The 16,665-nt window shown below is 38.9% G+C and overlaps 2 protein-coding genes across 2 annotated transcripts in view; one reads left to right on the top strand and one right to left on the bottom strand.

Moving 5' to 3' along the window:
* gnpat (glyceronephosphate O-acyltransferase) overlaps positions 1–8,898 on the bottom strand; it is a 13,269-nt gene extending 4,371 nt beyond the window's left edge. The window contains exons 1-13 of the mRNA XM_035678535.1: positions 8,736–8,898; positions 6,870–7,061; positions 5,206–5,382; positions 4,969–5,098; positions 4,630–4,757; positions 4,383–4,458; positions 3,799–3,950; positions 3,582–3,712; positions 2,389–2,639; positions 2,157–2,255; positions 984–1,157; positions 530–609; positions 297–437 (exon numbers count right to left, since the gene is read on the bottom strand). Coding sequence (XP_035534428.1) covers positions 297–437; positions 530–609; positions 984–1,157; positions 2,157–2,255; positions 2,389–2,639; positions 3,582–3,712; positions 3,799–3,950; positions 4,383–4,458; positions 4,630–4,757; positions 4,969–5,098; positions 5,206–5,382; positions 6,870–7,061; positions 8,736–8,759 — 1,755 coding nt within the window. The 5' untranslated portion in view covers positions 8,760–8,898. The remainder of the gene's footprint in view (positions 1–296; positions 438–529; positions 610–983; positions 1,158–2,156; positions 2,256–2,388; positions 2,640–3,581; positions 3,713–3,798; positions 3,951–4,382; positions 4,459–4,629; positions 4,758–4,968; positions 5,099–5,205; positions 5,383–6,869; positions 7,062–8,735) is intronic.
* Positions 8,899–8,918: 20 nt separating this feature from the next.
* cunh1orf131 (chromosome unknown C1orf131 homolog) lies at positions 8,919–14,937 on the top strand. Its single transcript, XM_035678536.1, has 9 exons — positions 8,919–9,125; positions 10,539–10,721; positions 10,892–10,995; positions 11,902–11,961; positions 12,491–12,586; positions 12,678–12,764; positions 12,922–12,956; positions 13,217–13,352; positions 14,075–14,937. The coding sequence occupies exons 1-8, from the start codon at positions 9,047–9,049 to the stop codon at positions 13,350–13,352; spliced, it is 780 nt and encodes a 259-aa protein (XP_035534429.1). The 5' UTR covers positions 8,919–9,046; the 3' UTR covers positions 14,075–14,937.
* Positions 14,938–16,665: the final 1,728 nt, after the last annotated feature.

Below are 16,665 nucleotides of genomic sequence, written 5' to 3'. Positions count from 1 at the left end.
ACTGGGCATGTTTACTTTCAAGTTGTTAATTTAGATTTGCGCGGGTCGCTGAAATTTTGACGAGGAGACCTCTGTGGATAATTGGGCTCCCGGTAGAAACCTCCTGAACCATGAACACTGAAGGAATCCTAACCGGGAGAAGCTGACTGCAATGACGGCAAACTACTTCACAAAGTCATCGAGCTTTGTCTTTTGTTACGGTTTTGATGTGAGCGGCAGAAACGCTGCCTGTTCCAAGTCTAATGACGTTCAGGAGCTTTAATCCAGTGTGCAGATACAGAGAATGTCTCCCTCACCTGGTATCCCTGTAAGAAGGGATCTAGCATGCTGGTGAGGAAGGCCAGCATCCTGTGTCCTCTTTCTGTTACCAGAACCTCCTGCTGGGTAACCTGCAGAACTCCGGTCTTCACCAGCAGGTAACAGGCCTCCTCGAAGTCCTGCAAGACACGATGAAACCCACACTGAAAGTCTGAACGGTTGCACAGTCATTTATTTACTGTTGGGTCTGTATTTACACGTTGTTCCTCACCTGCACCGTAGCACCAGGACAGAGGATGAACTCACTGGAGAACATGTTTCTGAGGAAGCTGAAACTGTTGAAGACTTCCTCTGGAAACAAAGAAACACATAACAATTCACACATAATGAATAATGAGTGAGCTCAACCAGCACTGAAATTACTGAAAGGCAAGAAAAGTTCCTTTTTGTGCCTTTATTTCTTGAGGTAAAAAGAGAATAATTTTCTCACCTGGTAAAATTTAATTAAGAATCTTGCTTTTCCAAAGGTTTCTTCTTTTTTTGGTTTTTAAATTGGATTTTTCTGGCAGAAAAAACGATCTAAGGATGGAGACTGTGAGGGCCTGTTTGTTGTCTCAAATCAAATTAAACTAAATTAAATTAAATTAAATTCTTCACTCATACAGGTTGTATTGTTTCAGCAGACAGGAAGCAGCACACGTTTAAAACAGCGGTGTCAGTCTTACGTTTCTGGTTGGAGGAGGCGATGTGGATGGCCGAGGCCAGCAGAGCCGGTCGGACGAAGACGTGCAGCGTCTGGTTCCTGTAGGAGGCACAGGAGAGAATGACGACTGCCTGGCTAAAGAGCTCCTCTTCTGGGGTGGCGGTGCTGAGAGGATCCCCCGGTCCGCTTTGTCCTCCTGCGACGAGACAAAGTTTAAAGTCAGAAGATGGAAGATTTTTAAAATAATTTCTTGTATTGTTAACACTTGTGTTCATAAACAGAAACATAAATACATGTTCATAAAACTCTATAATATAACTGTAAGCAGAAGTGTTTATTGGCATTTATTGTCAGCAACTATAATATATAATATATTATGGGCAAAGTGGAGGCTGACTGATAATGAATGACAAAACAATATAAAATATATCTTCATTGACACTTTATATCTGCTTATAACTACATCATAGAGTGTTATAAACCATTTATTAACTCTTACTATAGTATATCTTAAATAGCTTTTTATTCTACATACAGGTCAGATATATACATTTTACATTTCAGAAGTTTATTAGTAGAGATTTTCTAATATCAAACTACTGTGGTTAAGGTCTGGTTAGCTTTAGGCACAAAAAACATTGGTTAGGGTTTGTTCATAAACTGTCAGATATACTCTACTCTGTATATAATATACAGTGTTATAAAAGCTTTGATGACAATTTCACAAATAAAAGTGACTTTCCTTTTAACTGGAGTGACTCATTTGTTTTCCAGATTTAATTAGACACGTTGTTAGATGTGTGTCTGGGCTGTTTATTAATTTAACTACAATTTAAGGAAGTAAAAGAGTGAATGACGCTTGAGAAAACTGACAAATGTTCTTACAAATGAGTCTAAATTAACAGTGAATTGATAAATAAAAGAACATTTATCTAAAAAAACACAATCAGAGATGTGTACTTCAAAAGGTTTAAATGCATTTAATTAAAAAGCTCACAATCTCACCTCTGTCTCAAAGACTTTTTTCAAGCACAGTGAACTTAAAGTATCAGTCTGATCACAGGAACTATAAACTGGACTGTGTTAGAGGCAGCTCGATGCCTTAAATGCACTCTATCCTACCTTTGAAGCACTGCCCTTATCTATAACAGCAGTGAAACACAAATCAAAGCACGAAACCCAAACAGATACACACCTTGTTCCACTGCCAGCTGGATTCTGCCCTCACAGACCCTCACTAAACCTCGGTGCAGGGAAAGACTGGAGGAAACTACCTCTGATGGAGACGTGTGGTCTGAAGGAGAGGAAGAACAGAACAGACAAAAACAATGTCAGTGGTGTATAAAACCAAAGGCCAAAGTGGTGAAAATGTAACACCAGTAAACCGAACTACCCCTGTAAGAGCGAGTACTGGACTCGTACTGTACCGTGCCAGTGCAGGAAGGCTCCGTACTGCCGGGAAACGTCCCTGAGCCACATGGCCTGAGCCGTCAGCTCGTCCAGCGCCATCCCTGGTTTCTGCCCCACCGCCCGGTTCTGGTGGTGGTTCTGGAGCAGCAGGGAGGCCAGGAGGACCCACGGCTTCAGGACCATGTTCTCCTCCTGGGCCCTCACCAGCCTGTAGGCCGAGTCGTTCACGAAGCTCTGGATCTCCTCGCTGGGCCTCCTGGGGACGTGTCTGGAAACGGGAAGCTTACGGTTCAGGATCACCGATTCAGCTGAGCAAGACTTGTACTTTATACTTCTACTCCATTACTTTTACGTGACAACTTAAGTTAAAAGTTACTTTGCAGATTCAGATTATGAATACAAAATATAAACAGACTAATAAATGATGATACATTATTGTAGGTTGAGCTAACATGCAGTATATAAAGTATACAGCTGCAACATTAAAGTAATAAACACATTAAAGCCTCATTAATTATAATCCAATAATATAATATATATGATTCTGCACAATGAGCACTTTCAACACTGAACTCATGGAAACTAGTACAGCATGTAGTTGAGACAGTAACACATCTTTTATACAGGCTTATACATATGATAGACACAAGAGTTTGAGTGGAAACATTAAGACAGATGGACACTGCAAACATTTGGTTGTGTGTGATCTATCCCCCCTATATTGTTGTAACTACCTCCTGCAGATTAACAAACAACTCATAAACTGGTCTGAATGCAGCTCCAAAATATTTCACCTGACCATTACTTATTTTATCTTATCATTATTTTACTGTTTTATTATTATCTATTTTGGGCAGTATCTCATAATATGTTTTCTTTTATTATTTTAACTACTCATCTTTTATTGTCGTCTTATTTAATTAACTTTTACTCTTTTTATTGTTGTTTTTGCCGTGCACTGATTTCTAAATCCTGTTTGAATAATCTGTTTTTGAGAATCACTTATTCGTCCTAATTGTGCCATGTGTTTATTGGTCGACTTGAAGCCTAAAGAAGACAACAGTTCTACTGATGCACAACAGGACATATGAAATAAACTCTAACTTCTCCTACTGTACATGGTGCAGTAAGTATTCCAGCAGAGTAACGTACACAGACATGAGACCGGTACAGGATGTCTAACAGTTCCTTTAATGTTGGAATATCGTACCTCGGTACCAGGTTGAACTGGCAGCGGTTAACTCTGCCCTCAGCTAAACTCCTGACAGACACGGGTTGACCGAAGTACACATGGATGCTGCCGTAGTCTTCACTGAGGACCTTTCTGGCTTTAAACAGACCCTACCAAGGAGAAAAGAACAAGAGCAGATGTAGTGATGTTACAGTTTTATCATTTATAAAACGAGTCCTTGGTTTAAATGACTCACTGAAGTGGACTCTTTGGGTTTGGGTACACCCAGAAGTTCTCTGGCATAAAGCGACTCCTCCAAGATCCTCTCATAGCTGATACTGACGGGGACCACGCTGACGTCAAACACCTCCCCTTTAAGGAACGGATCCATGACGATATTCAGCAGACCTGGAGGAGGGCGGGAAGATGGAGGGCGACAATAAAACGAGTCACACATCAGTGAGAATAAACAGGAACGCAGAAAACTGGGAACATTCGCAGAACCAGGTTAAAGATATACTTTAATATTTTGACTTTGCTAATTATTAGTGATGCTGGGATTCACTTATTGTACAATATTTAGACTTTTTTCATTTTTAAACATATATTTGATATTTTTGATTATAAATTTCTATTTCATATTTAAGATTAACTTATGGTACTTGTTTATTTTATGCACTAAAATACAGAGGCAACTTCCTCGTATGTGAAAACTTACTTGGCAATAATCCTCATTCTGATTCTGATGTTTTTAACAGGAAAAACACCTGAGTGCAGATGTTTGACAGGTGTTTTTCCTGTAAACGGGAGAGTTTATAGGTGCTTTTCCTTGCAACTTACCCAACTTTGGAGTCAAAGACTTAGAAGTTCGACTCCTGGTCCCCTCAAGGAAAAATTCAACTGGTGCATATCCATTCTGAAGGGAAAAACAAAGAGGTCAAAAACTAAAATAATCTGTACTACATCTCCAAGATACAGAAATAATAACATTGCATAAGTTCTATAGACTGTGTTCACTCTATCAGTGAATAAAATGGCTTTCAAACAGCCACTATTCCTTTATACAACAAAAAAACAGCATCCTCACCTTCAGCATGGTCTTGACGTACTCCGAGAAGACAGACCAGTACAGTTTGTCTCCACCAAACGACCTCCGGATGAAGAAAGCTCCAGACATCCGCAGCATCTCCCCGACAAACTTCATCCCCATGAAGTCTGCATAGACACACAAACTGAAGGTTCAAACCTGCTGTTGGATAACGAAGAGTTTCTAATATTCTCCCCCTCATTTAATGAACCAAAACATTCAAATATACCACAGTTTACATTTTAATTAACTTTTATTGCTGCTGCTTTTATTTTGTATGAACGCGATTATTGCTGGTCTCCAGAAAAAAAGCTTCACACTCTTCTTTTCAGTGCTCACCCATGCCGGCAGCGATGACAGGCAGAGCCAGGTCGTAGGTGTACAGGATGTATGACATCAGCAGGAAGTCCATGTAGCTACGGTGGCTGGGTAGCAGGACCACCGGGTGCTCCTGAATGGCCTGTTGGAGCTAACAACAAAGCAAAGAGAGCACATCAGGAGTGTGTTTATACGCGTCATCAGACATCTTAACAGTGTCGCCCACACTTGAGTGTCCAACACGTTGCGTATTCTCACCCTCTGGATGCCCTCCTCGTTCACACAGATGCTCCTGAACAAGGTTTTAAAGACTTTGCTGAGCGTGAAGGCAAAGAAGCGAACGGTGCTGAGCTGCAGAGAGTGAGCCATCTCCTCCAGGATGGCCGACGCCTCCTCCCGGACATCGTCAGCAGCCCTGCCCGACTCTTTGGAGACCTTGATAATTCAACATAAAATAAATTATCCTGTACAGTAGAAGCAATAAAACCCCCTTAATTAAATGAGTTAGTAGTTTTTTATTCATTTAGAATATATAATAATAATAATAATATAACAGAATATATTTGATGTTTTTCTTCTTCTTTTTCTGCTTTGTACAACTTTGTAGCCTAAAAATGTTATTTTTTAGTAGCTAATGTAATATTTTAGGGCAGAGTACTGTAGTAGTGGCACACTGAGGAAAAAAGACCTGAGATATTGAGAATAAAGCGGCAATATTTTGAATAAAAAGAGAATAAAATTAAGGTTTCAATATTCTCTTGCAGTAAACAGAAGAGTGCAGTCAGTATATTGTGTGTAAACAGAGTGACATTGAGGACCTGAAGTTACAGGTTTCACCAAGAAGCAGCTGAGAAAATGAAACCAGTCACATGATATACGAGTCGATGGCCAGATGTGCTTTGAATCAGCAGCTGGAGAACAGCGGGGACCTGGTTTTTCTGCAGGCAGCTGAGACCAGAGCTCAGTGGTGGCATCAGAAAGCGACTGAAGCTCAGTGGGCTTTATGTAAATGACGTGAAAGGCAGCCAGGATCTGAGCTGAGTCCCGTTCAGACCATCTGACAGACACAGATGTGCGCTGCCGTTCATTGGAGGATGAGAACCTAAAACTAACTCTTGTTGGCTCACCACTGTGTGGCTTATTGTTCACACAAATGTTAACTGGAGTAGAGAGGCAGTCTGACGTTAAAGTAACTGCAATGGACTGTCAGGAAAAGATAAAACATAAATCAACCTATTTGACTTTCTGGAAATATTATGACTTTTTTTTTTATCCTAAAATTTTTGACTTTGTTCTTGAAATAAATATGTCTTAATATTTTGACTTATATCTCCTAAGGGAGGCCCTAATACTAATACGTAATATTTACTATAAGTAAAGTAAGTAAAGAAACTATGTTCTGTTAATTAGTTATAAAAAAGTAGATATCTGTACCAACTTGAATATGGTTTTAATAATCAAACCACCACAGGATGGCAGCACTCACAGATAAATTATCTTATTGTTTATTTTGGTGCTGATGATGGTTTATATCTAAAAATGCATGTTTTGTCCAAAATAAACAAGATAATTATGAGTCCTGGTATCCTGTTTTGTTAATAATCAAACTTAATATTAATAATATGGTATGACAATTGTTTTCCTGTGAGCTGATAAATGATTTATGTCAGCTCCATAAAGACGATTATAAAGTTTACACTGTAGTTTACACAAATCTGCTTTTATCAGTTCTTTAATGTTGCATGATTGATGGATAAACCCTCAGTAAAAAGTCTCTAAACCACAAAAAGACTAGAAAACTACACAAAAACATCGTTAACTCATCGTTAACTAACCTGCCAACTTTTGAGCTTAATCTTGAGACCACATCAATCAGGTAAAACCAGAACCGCAACCCGCTGTCAGTCAGCCCTCCACTTTACCTGATTGATGACGTAGAGCAGCTGATCGGACTGCAGCACCATGCTCTTCAGCACGCCGGCTTTACAGGGCGTCACGCCTTTGTACAGAACCGGCGTGTAACATCTGAGAGCGTATCGCAGGTCGCTGGACGTCCTCCTCTCCTCCAAAATGTCCTCAAAGTCATCTCTTTTCTTCAGCATCGGGTCTTTATGCTAGAAAACACAAACACACAACATTAGAATCAGACTTGTAACCATAAAGTATTTTAATATACTTTATTTCTGAGAAATTCACAGTACCAAACAGTGACTGAAGCCATAACTGGATGGGATTTATTCTACACTTTTAGTCAAAGGTAAGAGAGTTAGACACTAGATTTTACTACGACAAATATTGACAGGTTATTAACAGGTTATTATATTGACAAGTAGAAATACTTCTTGCGTTCCAAAATCTTCTTTAAAAAAAGCTTATTATCATGTACCTTTTTGAGGTGAAGCAGATTTGAACTGCTTTATAAACTGCAGTTTAATCTCTGACAGCACTATAGAGTTTATTTGTTGCTCATGTTATATGTCAAATCCTGTAAAAGTAAACAACAACTTAAGCTACCAAATAACTATAGTGGAGGGAAAAGCACAATAATTCCCTCTCTGAGTCTCCATTTTATGCAACTTTATACATCAAACATCTCAGAGGGAAATAATTGTACTTTTTACTCCACTACATTAGACAGCTTTAGTTGTTATTAAGAAATATATACATATAATCTACTTGGAACAACAATGTGTGTCTGATTTCTGCAGGGGAAAAGGTATAATTTCCACATTAAAATCCTTAAAAAGTCAAATAATCCTGCTAACTCAAAACAAATTCCAGAATATATAAAACTAAATATGCAAAATGTCTCCTCCTTTACTGTAAAGTCCATTCTCAGTGTCCGTTCAATGGTGGCTTCAGGTTTCTACATCACACCTGTAGAAGTTTCAGACTGGACCAGGACTGACTGCTTAAGTATTAAAGGACCATTAAAGGACCAGTGTGTTGTCAGGATTTGTAGGAAGTTTCAGATTTCAATTAACTGAACACTGAAACTACGGTGGCCATGAAACAATGTTTTAAACATCTACAGCGAGGGTTTGGTTTGTCCGTTCTGGGCTACTGTAGAAACACTGTGGTCTCCTGTAGCTCGTTCTAAGGTAACAATAATACAATATAACAATATCGAGGTGCTTATACACTAATGCAAACAACAATACATCCAATAGATCCTCCTCAATGTTTCACACTGGAGCTTTAAAATCAGATTCTGTCACTTTCAGCAGATGAATGTGAAAACATCATTCTAGTGTCAGACTCATTCAAACATCACAAACATCACAAACAAACACTGCAGGAACAAGAACAAACTCTGAGTCCTGACTGGAGGAGAGCTTTAAAATGAATTTCATCATTTCATTTTATATCATTTCATTTTATATCTCTCTAAAGTAAAGGAACTGAATTCTCCTTCGACCACTGGCCTTCAGATAGTTTCCACCTCTGCAGGAAACCAGCAGTGTTGGGAAACACTGAAGCAACTGCAGAGTTACATCCTTTAAAGCAGGAAATCAGTTAAAAACAGTAAAACTGTGCAAAGCCTTTGCAGAAAAAGCAGCATTAACCAGAATAAAGCAACTTAAAGGAGTGGTTGCATTACAGTGCATGCAAATGGAAATAAACGACTTAAACAGCTTCAACTAAAACACTAAATGCATTTAACAGCCAGAACAGATGCTGTTACAGAAGTATTAATTATGTTTAATTATGTTGCATTCACCTGTTTGCATCAAATGTCAAACAAGAGCTAACTGAGCTTTAGCTCTCTGAAAGCAAACTATACATACCGAATAAACTGCGTCCGAAGCCATTTTATCCTCCTCTACAAACACATACACAATGCATCCAGTTGTAAGCTCCTGTAGCACCAATATTCGTGCTGTTCTTCCTCTTTTTGGGCCACTTTTCGTTGAGAACGACTCCTGAACAGCTGAGCATGGGCGTGTTAAAAAAACTAGCACTTCCGTAGCATTTCCGCAGCTACGGCAGCCGGGAGAGGACGTTTATCCGTACCGTCCCACGTGTGTTTTCGCCGTTTGTTGTCCTCCGTGCTGTTGTTGACTCCGTTTGTTGTTTATTTAACCTGCTTTGTACGAACATGGACCCGCAGACGGACGGAGCAGGACGCGGAGAGAGTCTGTTTCTAGAACACGTCCTGGAAAAACTCTACGACCTCGGTGAGTTCAGTTAGCTTAGCTTCTCCCCGGCTGAGCGTTCACCCCTTTAATAATATAATATAACATCATATAATATAATATAATAATGATTTAACTCAGTGACAGTATAAGTGTTCATATGAGACACGATAATGTCCTTATTGTGTAACTTATGCGCCACTTTAAGCGTGTTACTGTTTACTGCATGTTGACCCCCCTATTGCTAAAAGTAACTATAATATATATATAATGTATATAAAAGTTTTATTATTTATGTGGTTAAGATGTTACTATTAAAGGATGCGGGTTAGGCTTTATATTTCAACAGTATATCTCATTATAACATTTTGTATGTATGATGATTAAAGGGCTTATATATTAAAATCAGTATATATTAATATAATTATAATAACAACGATGGCCTTATAATATTAACAGTAATTTTATTTTATTTATATTATAACTGTTTTACTAGGTAAGTTTTTGATATCATTAAAGGGCTTATATAATTTTAACTAGTATATATATTATAATGTATATATAATCGAGGGTTATATATTAACAGTATATTATATTATAATTCCTTGTTATCGTTATATAGAATAGGGCTTATATGATTTAAATCATATATATTTAATAAGATGTTATATTAAATAGGCGGCTTTATATATTATCCAGTAAATATATACTATATGTGACTATTTGTAATATAAAATAGAGGCTTATATATCTTCAACAGTTATTATTGTAATATATCTTTAATCCGTATACTATCATTGGTTATTATATTAATTATATAATTATACATATAGATGTATATAGATCAGCTTCATATATTAAAACAGATCATATATATAATGTATATATTATATGGGCTCATGATATTAACTATTAATATATACATTATTATGTATAGTAAAAGGCCTCATATCTTATTTAGACAGTATTATATTATAATTAATTTATATAATGGGCTTATATACTTAAAGTATTATAATATAAACATTACTTATGTATATACGCTAACACGGGCTCATATATCTGAATACATCTGTGGGCAGTGATATAACACACACAGTCAGTCAGAGTGAGTTTGTTTCTGTCACTTTGAGTCTTAAAGGTGATTGTTATTATGTGTATAATATATAAAGGGCTCATATTCTGATATATCATGTGTTTTTTTAGTGTTTAGCACATAGAAAGCCCCATCTGTAACAACCTCAGTAATAAAGGTATAGTTGAATTAACAACTAGAAGAGGTAGAAGTCCTGGCAGAGTTGTTTTATTGCTTTGTGTAGATTGTAAATGAACTTCAGAGATAAATGCTGACAGCACATTGTTGAAGCCGAGCGCAGAAGGACGTTCAGAGCAGTTAATCATGTTTGAGTCCGGCTGACATTCATTTAACGCCCCTGTTGTGGACTGATGGTGCAGGTAACGGACCGGCATCCAAAAAGAAGCTCAAGTCTCAAAAGAAGAAAAAGAGAAAACGAGATGAGGAAGAGGTTGAGGAGGATGAAGAGTTCCCTACAGGCGATGATATCTACAGTGACACTGAAGGCAGCAGAGCAGATCACGATGAACCCGAGCAGAAACAACCAAAGACTGAACACACAGGTAGACAGAGGTTTATTGATGTTTGATTTAACACTCAAACTAATCAGTAATGAATTGATTATCTTTGCACAGCAGCCTCCGTACATACTGCCTGTATGTCTGTCATTAAAATGTCTCCTTTGACCTCCAGTCTTCCTCCTTTTGCTCTGAATGTGTCTCGTCTTTCTCAGGTCCAACCGTCCAGCAGGTGAGCCGCGTGGAGGTCGTGACCTTTCAGGATCCCAGAAAGAAACAGAAAACCAAGCAGCAGACGCCTGCGCCCGACAGAGCGCCTGTAAGTCTGCATACAGTAATACTGTAGACTTCTCTGTGTACGTACAATATGATATATACGATATGAGGCCAGTTAATGTGTCTGGTGCATTAACTGCTCATCGTCTTCCCCCGTTAGAGGTAAAACTCTCAGAGTTGGGAAGCTGTGCCTCCATAAGACACATTACAGGTTGTTATATTCTGCTTCACTGTACAGGATCGAGATCGAAATAGGGTTTAAAGTATTATTTTCATTATTAGTTAATTTCCCAGTTATTTTGTCAATTAATCAAATAATTGTTTGGTCTATAAAAGTCTAGAAAATAGTAAAAATTATTATCATTTCTGATACGATGTATTCATATATGTTGTTTTATTTGACCAAAACACGAAGATATTCAGTTTATATGTAACAAAAAAAATAAAATCCTGACATTTAAGAATCTGGAACTGCTTTAAAAATTACTTAAACTGTGAATAAATCATCCAAATAGCTTCTTATTTCTTTTCTGTTGATGGTTTTATCAATGATCTACTAATCGTTACAGCTCATAAACTCATAAATATAAAAAATTAGATGATTTGTTCCACACAGGGTCATAAAGAATAGTCCAGAATATAAATGTAAATTAGATTTAAATGATCTGGAGGAAAAATCTTCATTATCCATCTGCAGGGAGAAAATAATCAGCTGTTTGCAGGAATATATAACAGAAAATATTCCTTTACAGGATAAAACAGTGACACATTTTCCAACGAGTGATCTGTTTGTGCAAATGCAGAAGCTTTTTCATCTTGGAAACTTGAGCCCAATGTGACCTGTAGTTAACCTCCTCTGTTTCTGTTCTTCCTGTCACCATCCATCCACTTCACTCTCCCTCTCCTTGTCTCTGTGTTGCCTCTGGCTCTGTGCCGTCTTCACTTCCAGGCCCCTCAGACAACGGAGGAGAAGCAAAGCGAGCAGCCAGAAGTGCTCAGTTTGGAAAAGGTGACGGTTTTATCACGGATTATATTTATATATATATATATCATTATGTTTGCAGCATTTATATTCATGATGCACAAAAGTACGTTTTGGTTTCAGATTTCAGTCTTGCAGTGTGTGAATTTATTTTATTTTCAGGATTTTTGCAGAGTTTTAAATCCAATAATGTGAATTTTAGAGCTTAAATGTCTTAAATTTGATTTTGACAATACTTAAAAAGGTATTGGCTTAATGAAGTTACATTACTCATATAAAGTTTAATTTTTCAGTCTCACTTTTAAATGTGTTTTACGGAAAAAGTTTACAAATTACAAAAACAGAAGTTCCCTTCATATCCTTTTTTTAACAGCATGGACATAAAATATGACTTAAATTTAATTCATAATGGTCTTAGAAAGTCTTAAATTGAACCTGTTGAAACCTGCAGAAACCCTGATTTTGTTGCTGCCTAACCTGAATTAAAATAATGATCTTGTATTTATGTCTGTGGTGTGTTTAAGTTCCTTACACTGTATTTGTGTTTGTTCCTCAGGCTCGTCTGGAGGTCCATCGCTTTGGAATCACCGGCTATAAGAAGGAGCAGCAGCGTGTTTTTGAGCAGGACAGAGCGGTCATGCTGGGAGCCAGAGTAAGAATGCCGCACATATTTAATTCTCCCCCGCACGGCCTTTTTTAACAGCCGAGTGACCATTTCAATTTAATTATTGTCTCTTGATCAGCCTCCTAAGAAGGATTATGTCAACTACAAGATGCTGCAGCAGCAGATCAAAGAGAAGAAGCAGAAAGCGAGAGAGGAGGTTCAGCCGGTAAGACCTGCAGCCCTCAGCTGTAATCCTGTTACAGCTTTATTTGCATTATAAAAAAGATGTATTTGGTAGTTTTCAGGGCTGTAAATAAACAATTTGATGGTAATTTTTAATCTGCCTGTTCTTCTTTGCTCTCTGCTGCGTCACTGCTCTGTAGGACCTGAAGAAAAAGAAGAAGCAGAGTAATCAGAGGTGTGTGAGACGTTTCTGAATAAATCAGCCAACATTTAGTATCCAAACTAACATCATCAAACATTTTCTCTTTATAAGTGTTCTTGAATCTGTAAGTTATTAGAAGTAGTCCCTAAGATACATAACACATCCTTCATTATCAGTAAGTCACATGTGGAAAGATGTGGACAGTGTTTAGCATTAGAAATGAACAGATGTGTACATACAGTCGGTCTTGTTGCTTCTCTGTGGCTGAAACCTGTGTCTGTCGTCTCCATCAGGGACAAGAAGAAGAAGAAGGAGTCCTCTGGTTCTGGTACGGCCCCCTCGGGACAGGTGGGCCGCTTCAAGAACGGGATGCTGATCCTCAGCTCCAAGGAGATCCAGAAAATCAAAGGCAACAAGCGCCGCAAATAGGTGAGTGTGTGAGTGTGTTCTTGTACTTGTAGAGAGGAATTGAAAGTCAGGACCGCTGCTGCTCTTCACCTGGGAACATTTTAGGGTTCGTTTTAGAACCAGGGCAAGTTAAAGGGACAGTTCACCCCATAAAAAGTGTGTTGTGTAGTGAGTTGCTGAGTTTTGGAGATATCAGCCTGTAGAGACGTCTGCCTTCTCTCCGATATAATGGAACCACTGTTGTGGTTCTCAAAGCACCAAAAAATACATTTGAAAAACTAAACAGCAACGTCTCTCTCCAAAAATCACAGATCTTACTGTGAGCAGGTTAACATAGGAACTATTTTCTGTCTACGTATCACCGTGCAGAAAGAAGCGTGCATGTACTCAGAAGCTGGTGACAGCGCAGGATGTAAACATTAATGACGTCCTCCTGAGCTGAGCTGTAACGTTGGTAAGCTCACCTAGCACCACGGAGACGGCTAACGTTCAGCTACGGTTGGCGGATGTTAAATAGTTCCTACATAAAACTGCTCACACAACAAGGTCTGTGGATTGTCCTGAGTGACCGGGTCATGATTCTGGGAAGAGACATTGCTGTTTAAAGCTTTGGAGAGAAGACAGCCAACATCTCCAAAACAATAAACAGCACCACAGGTAAGAGGAGGAATACGTATTTTTGATTTTGGTTAAACATTTGGCGATAAGAATAAAGAGGACTGAATGTGTGTGTGTGTTTGCAGGGGAGCGATTCAACTCTCCAGGATGGGAAAATATAAGTCGACCAAGAGGAAGAACTGCTTTCCATCAGTGACTCAGCTCACTGCAGGACTGTTAGGAGGAAGTGGAGGAGAGCAGGACGTGAGCTGATTTCCAGAGTCGCTGCGCCGCCGTAAAATATGAGACATTTACTGCTGACAGACCTGCTGAGTCAAGAATCCACTTCATCGATCCCCAGAACGGACCCCGAATGCTCAATGTGGTTCGGAGCATTTAATGCAGGAAACCGGACACTTTAGTCAAATCATATTCCATCACAATTAATTTATTTTGTTTTTATAAATGACCAAAAAAAGAAGACGACATTTGCGTTTTTCTCGTGTTTTACACTGTAAAGGTTTGAAAATTATGCAGTTACAATTCATTTTTCATATACAAACCATGTAGTCGTACAAAACATTTACATTTACATTGGCTGGAAGGGAGGGGGTCATAAAGGACAGTAGGAGTAATTATTAAAAAAACCAACAATGTACACACAAGTAAAGTCCTGGCAGACGTTTTCATGAAGAAACACGCGCACAAACACTCAGACTGGACCATGAGAAAGCAGTTTTTCTCCCTTGTAAACCCTTAATGTACACGACCTCCTGACGGCCTCAGGAAGCGGCGCTCTAAGTGTAAACATTACAGATCACTACAGAAACCGGTTCGTCTCATTTCTGTTAAAGGGGGGGGTAGAACGTAAAAGCTGATGGATTCTGAGCGACGACGATGAAACGAGAGGTGTGATCTGGCAGTGTGCGTCTGGGTGAGGTCACAAATTCTCACACCGATTTCTTGAAGCAGCTTTTGAGTTTGTTTTTTATATATATATTTAAAAAAAGAAAAGAAGAGTGTGAGGAAATACGGTCGGTGTACTTTGCAGCCAACCGATTTCTGTTTTGAAAAATAAACAAAAGAGAATAAAAAAAGGACCTGTTTTGTTCCACATATTTATAAATGGTAGCCGGGAAACAGCTTGTTTTCTGTTTTTCTGATTTCAAAATAAAACACTGTTGACCACAAAGTCCGCTGACTAAATACGAAGCTTATCTGCAGCACATCACGTGTTTCAAGCTGAAAGCGAATCTGTTTTCTGTTGAGATTTTGTCGGCAAACCTTTTTTAACCTGCAGCCATTTGGCAATCAACCATAGACAGTTCATATATATTTATACATATAATCAGTAGCCATTCAACTCTTATACTGAACAAATTGAAGAGGGCGATATACAAAAAGAAAATAAATATGTAAATAAATATATTTACATACTTTATAGAGTAAATAAATCTGCTTTTTAAATTAGTTTAAATAGCGAACAGCAGTGACATGCTTTTTTCCCCAGCACCATATCCTGAAGTCAAATATCTCACATTCATGGGTGGGTAAGTGTTGGGGTAAAGGGACATGCCATACGAGCACTCTTACAATACCATATGTGATTTATGTCTGCATCTGTCACATATTGATATTAATTGGATATAAAAACAGTGTATTCGGAAAGGAAAAGGCGTAACCTCATTTTACCTGATACACTGTCTGACTTTCTGAACCTGTTTTTCCCTCCAGTCATCATTGGTGCCATTTTAACATCAACACAGCCCACAGACACGTAACCCCAAATCCTCCAGACTGTCTGCAGGAAGAGTCCCCCTCTGGTTCTATGACAGACGCCTCACTTTGCCTCGTGGGCCTAAAATCTATTCCCGGTTACAGCAGGAGTCGACCTCAGGGCAGTTTGACTTTGCACCTCTCCTCTGGTGTGGGAGGACGGGCGGAGGGGAAGCAGCCAGAAGGCCACACGTGATGCTAACGTAGCCCTTAGGAGGTGGCTGGCAGTCTGGGGAACTTCCCTGTGGCAGGTAGTAAGCTGTTGCTTTCTGGGTCGGGAGAAACTGGTTCAGATCCTGACTTTTACACTAACGCTGCATTCAAGTCATATGGGAAAGGTAGTAAAGGACAGTTTCAGGTAGAGCTGCACAATTACGGAGCGTTGCATCCAATCAGCTCGTGTGCTGCCAGTTAAATGCTTTTAATGTGAAGCTGCAGCAGGAGATGTTCAGTTCCTGTTAGCAGTAACTTAATACAGCGTTTTCGTACGGGAATAAAAGTCTCCAGGCTTCAGGTTGCGTACGCAGCGACGTGACAGCTTCAATAGCTGTTCGTTTAGGAGACGCTTGATTTGATATGCATGAGCCGATGGTCACCAGCCAGGTGCTAACTGTGGCTGCTTTTCAGTGCTGAATACATAGGTGGGGTCGTAGTGCTTTTCTGCTGTAAACAGCTGCTTGCTAGAGCCAAAAACAGCGCTGAGAGAGTAAAAAAAGTAAAATTAAAGGCCTGAAAACCAACAACAATGAGGGGAAAGATGCTAAAACGCTCTGTAGAGCTGAGGGAACTCTGCAGGTTCATCACTACGAGCAATTTCTTTCACATTACACATACTATTGTTATTATAAAAGTATAGACTAGCAGCTGTTCAATAATCTTTCCCACACAATTTGAATGCAGCATCAAGTGCAAAAGGTCCGTTAAGCTAGTTGGGCTTTTGCAGACTGAAATGGGAGCTTAA

The sequence above is a fragment of the Morone saxatilis genome, unplaced genomic scaffold (assembly GCF_004916995.1).
Source record: "Morone saxatilis isolate NCDOM2014 unplaced genomic scaffold, NCSU_SB_2.0 Contig7, whole genome shotgun sequence".
NCBI classification, from domain to species: domain Eukaryota; kingdom Metazoa; phylum Chordata; class Actinopteri; family Moronidae; genus Morone; species Morone saxatilis.
This window is presented reverse-complemented; position numbering and strand designations above follow the sequence as displayed.

Bases quoted from the DNA above. Each gene is read 5' to 3' on its own strand.
- cunh1orf131 (XM_035678536.1), top strand. From the start codon at position 9,047: ATGGACCCGCAGACGGACGGAGCAGGACGCGGAGAGAGTCTGTTTCTA. The intron at 10,996-11,901 runs GTAAGTCTGCAT...CTTCACTTCCAG, and splicing joins CTGCGCCCGACAGAGCGCCT to GCCCCTCAGACAACGGAGGA. The intron at 12,587-12,677 runs GTAAGAATGCCG...TCTCTTGATCAG, and splicing joins CGGTCATGCTGGGAGCCAGA to CCTCCTAAGAAGGATTATGT.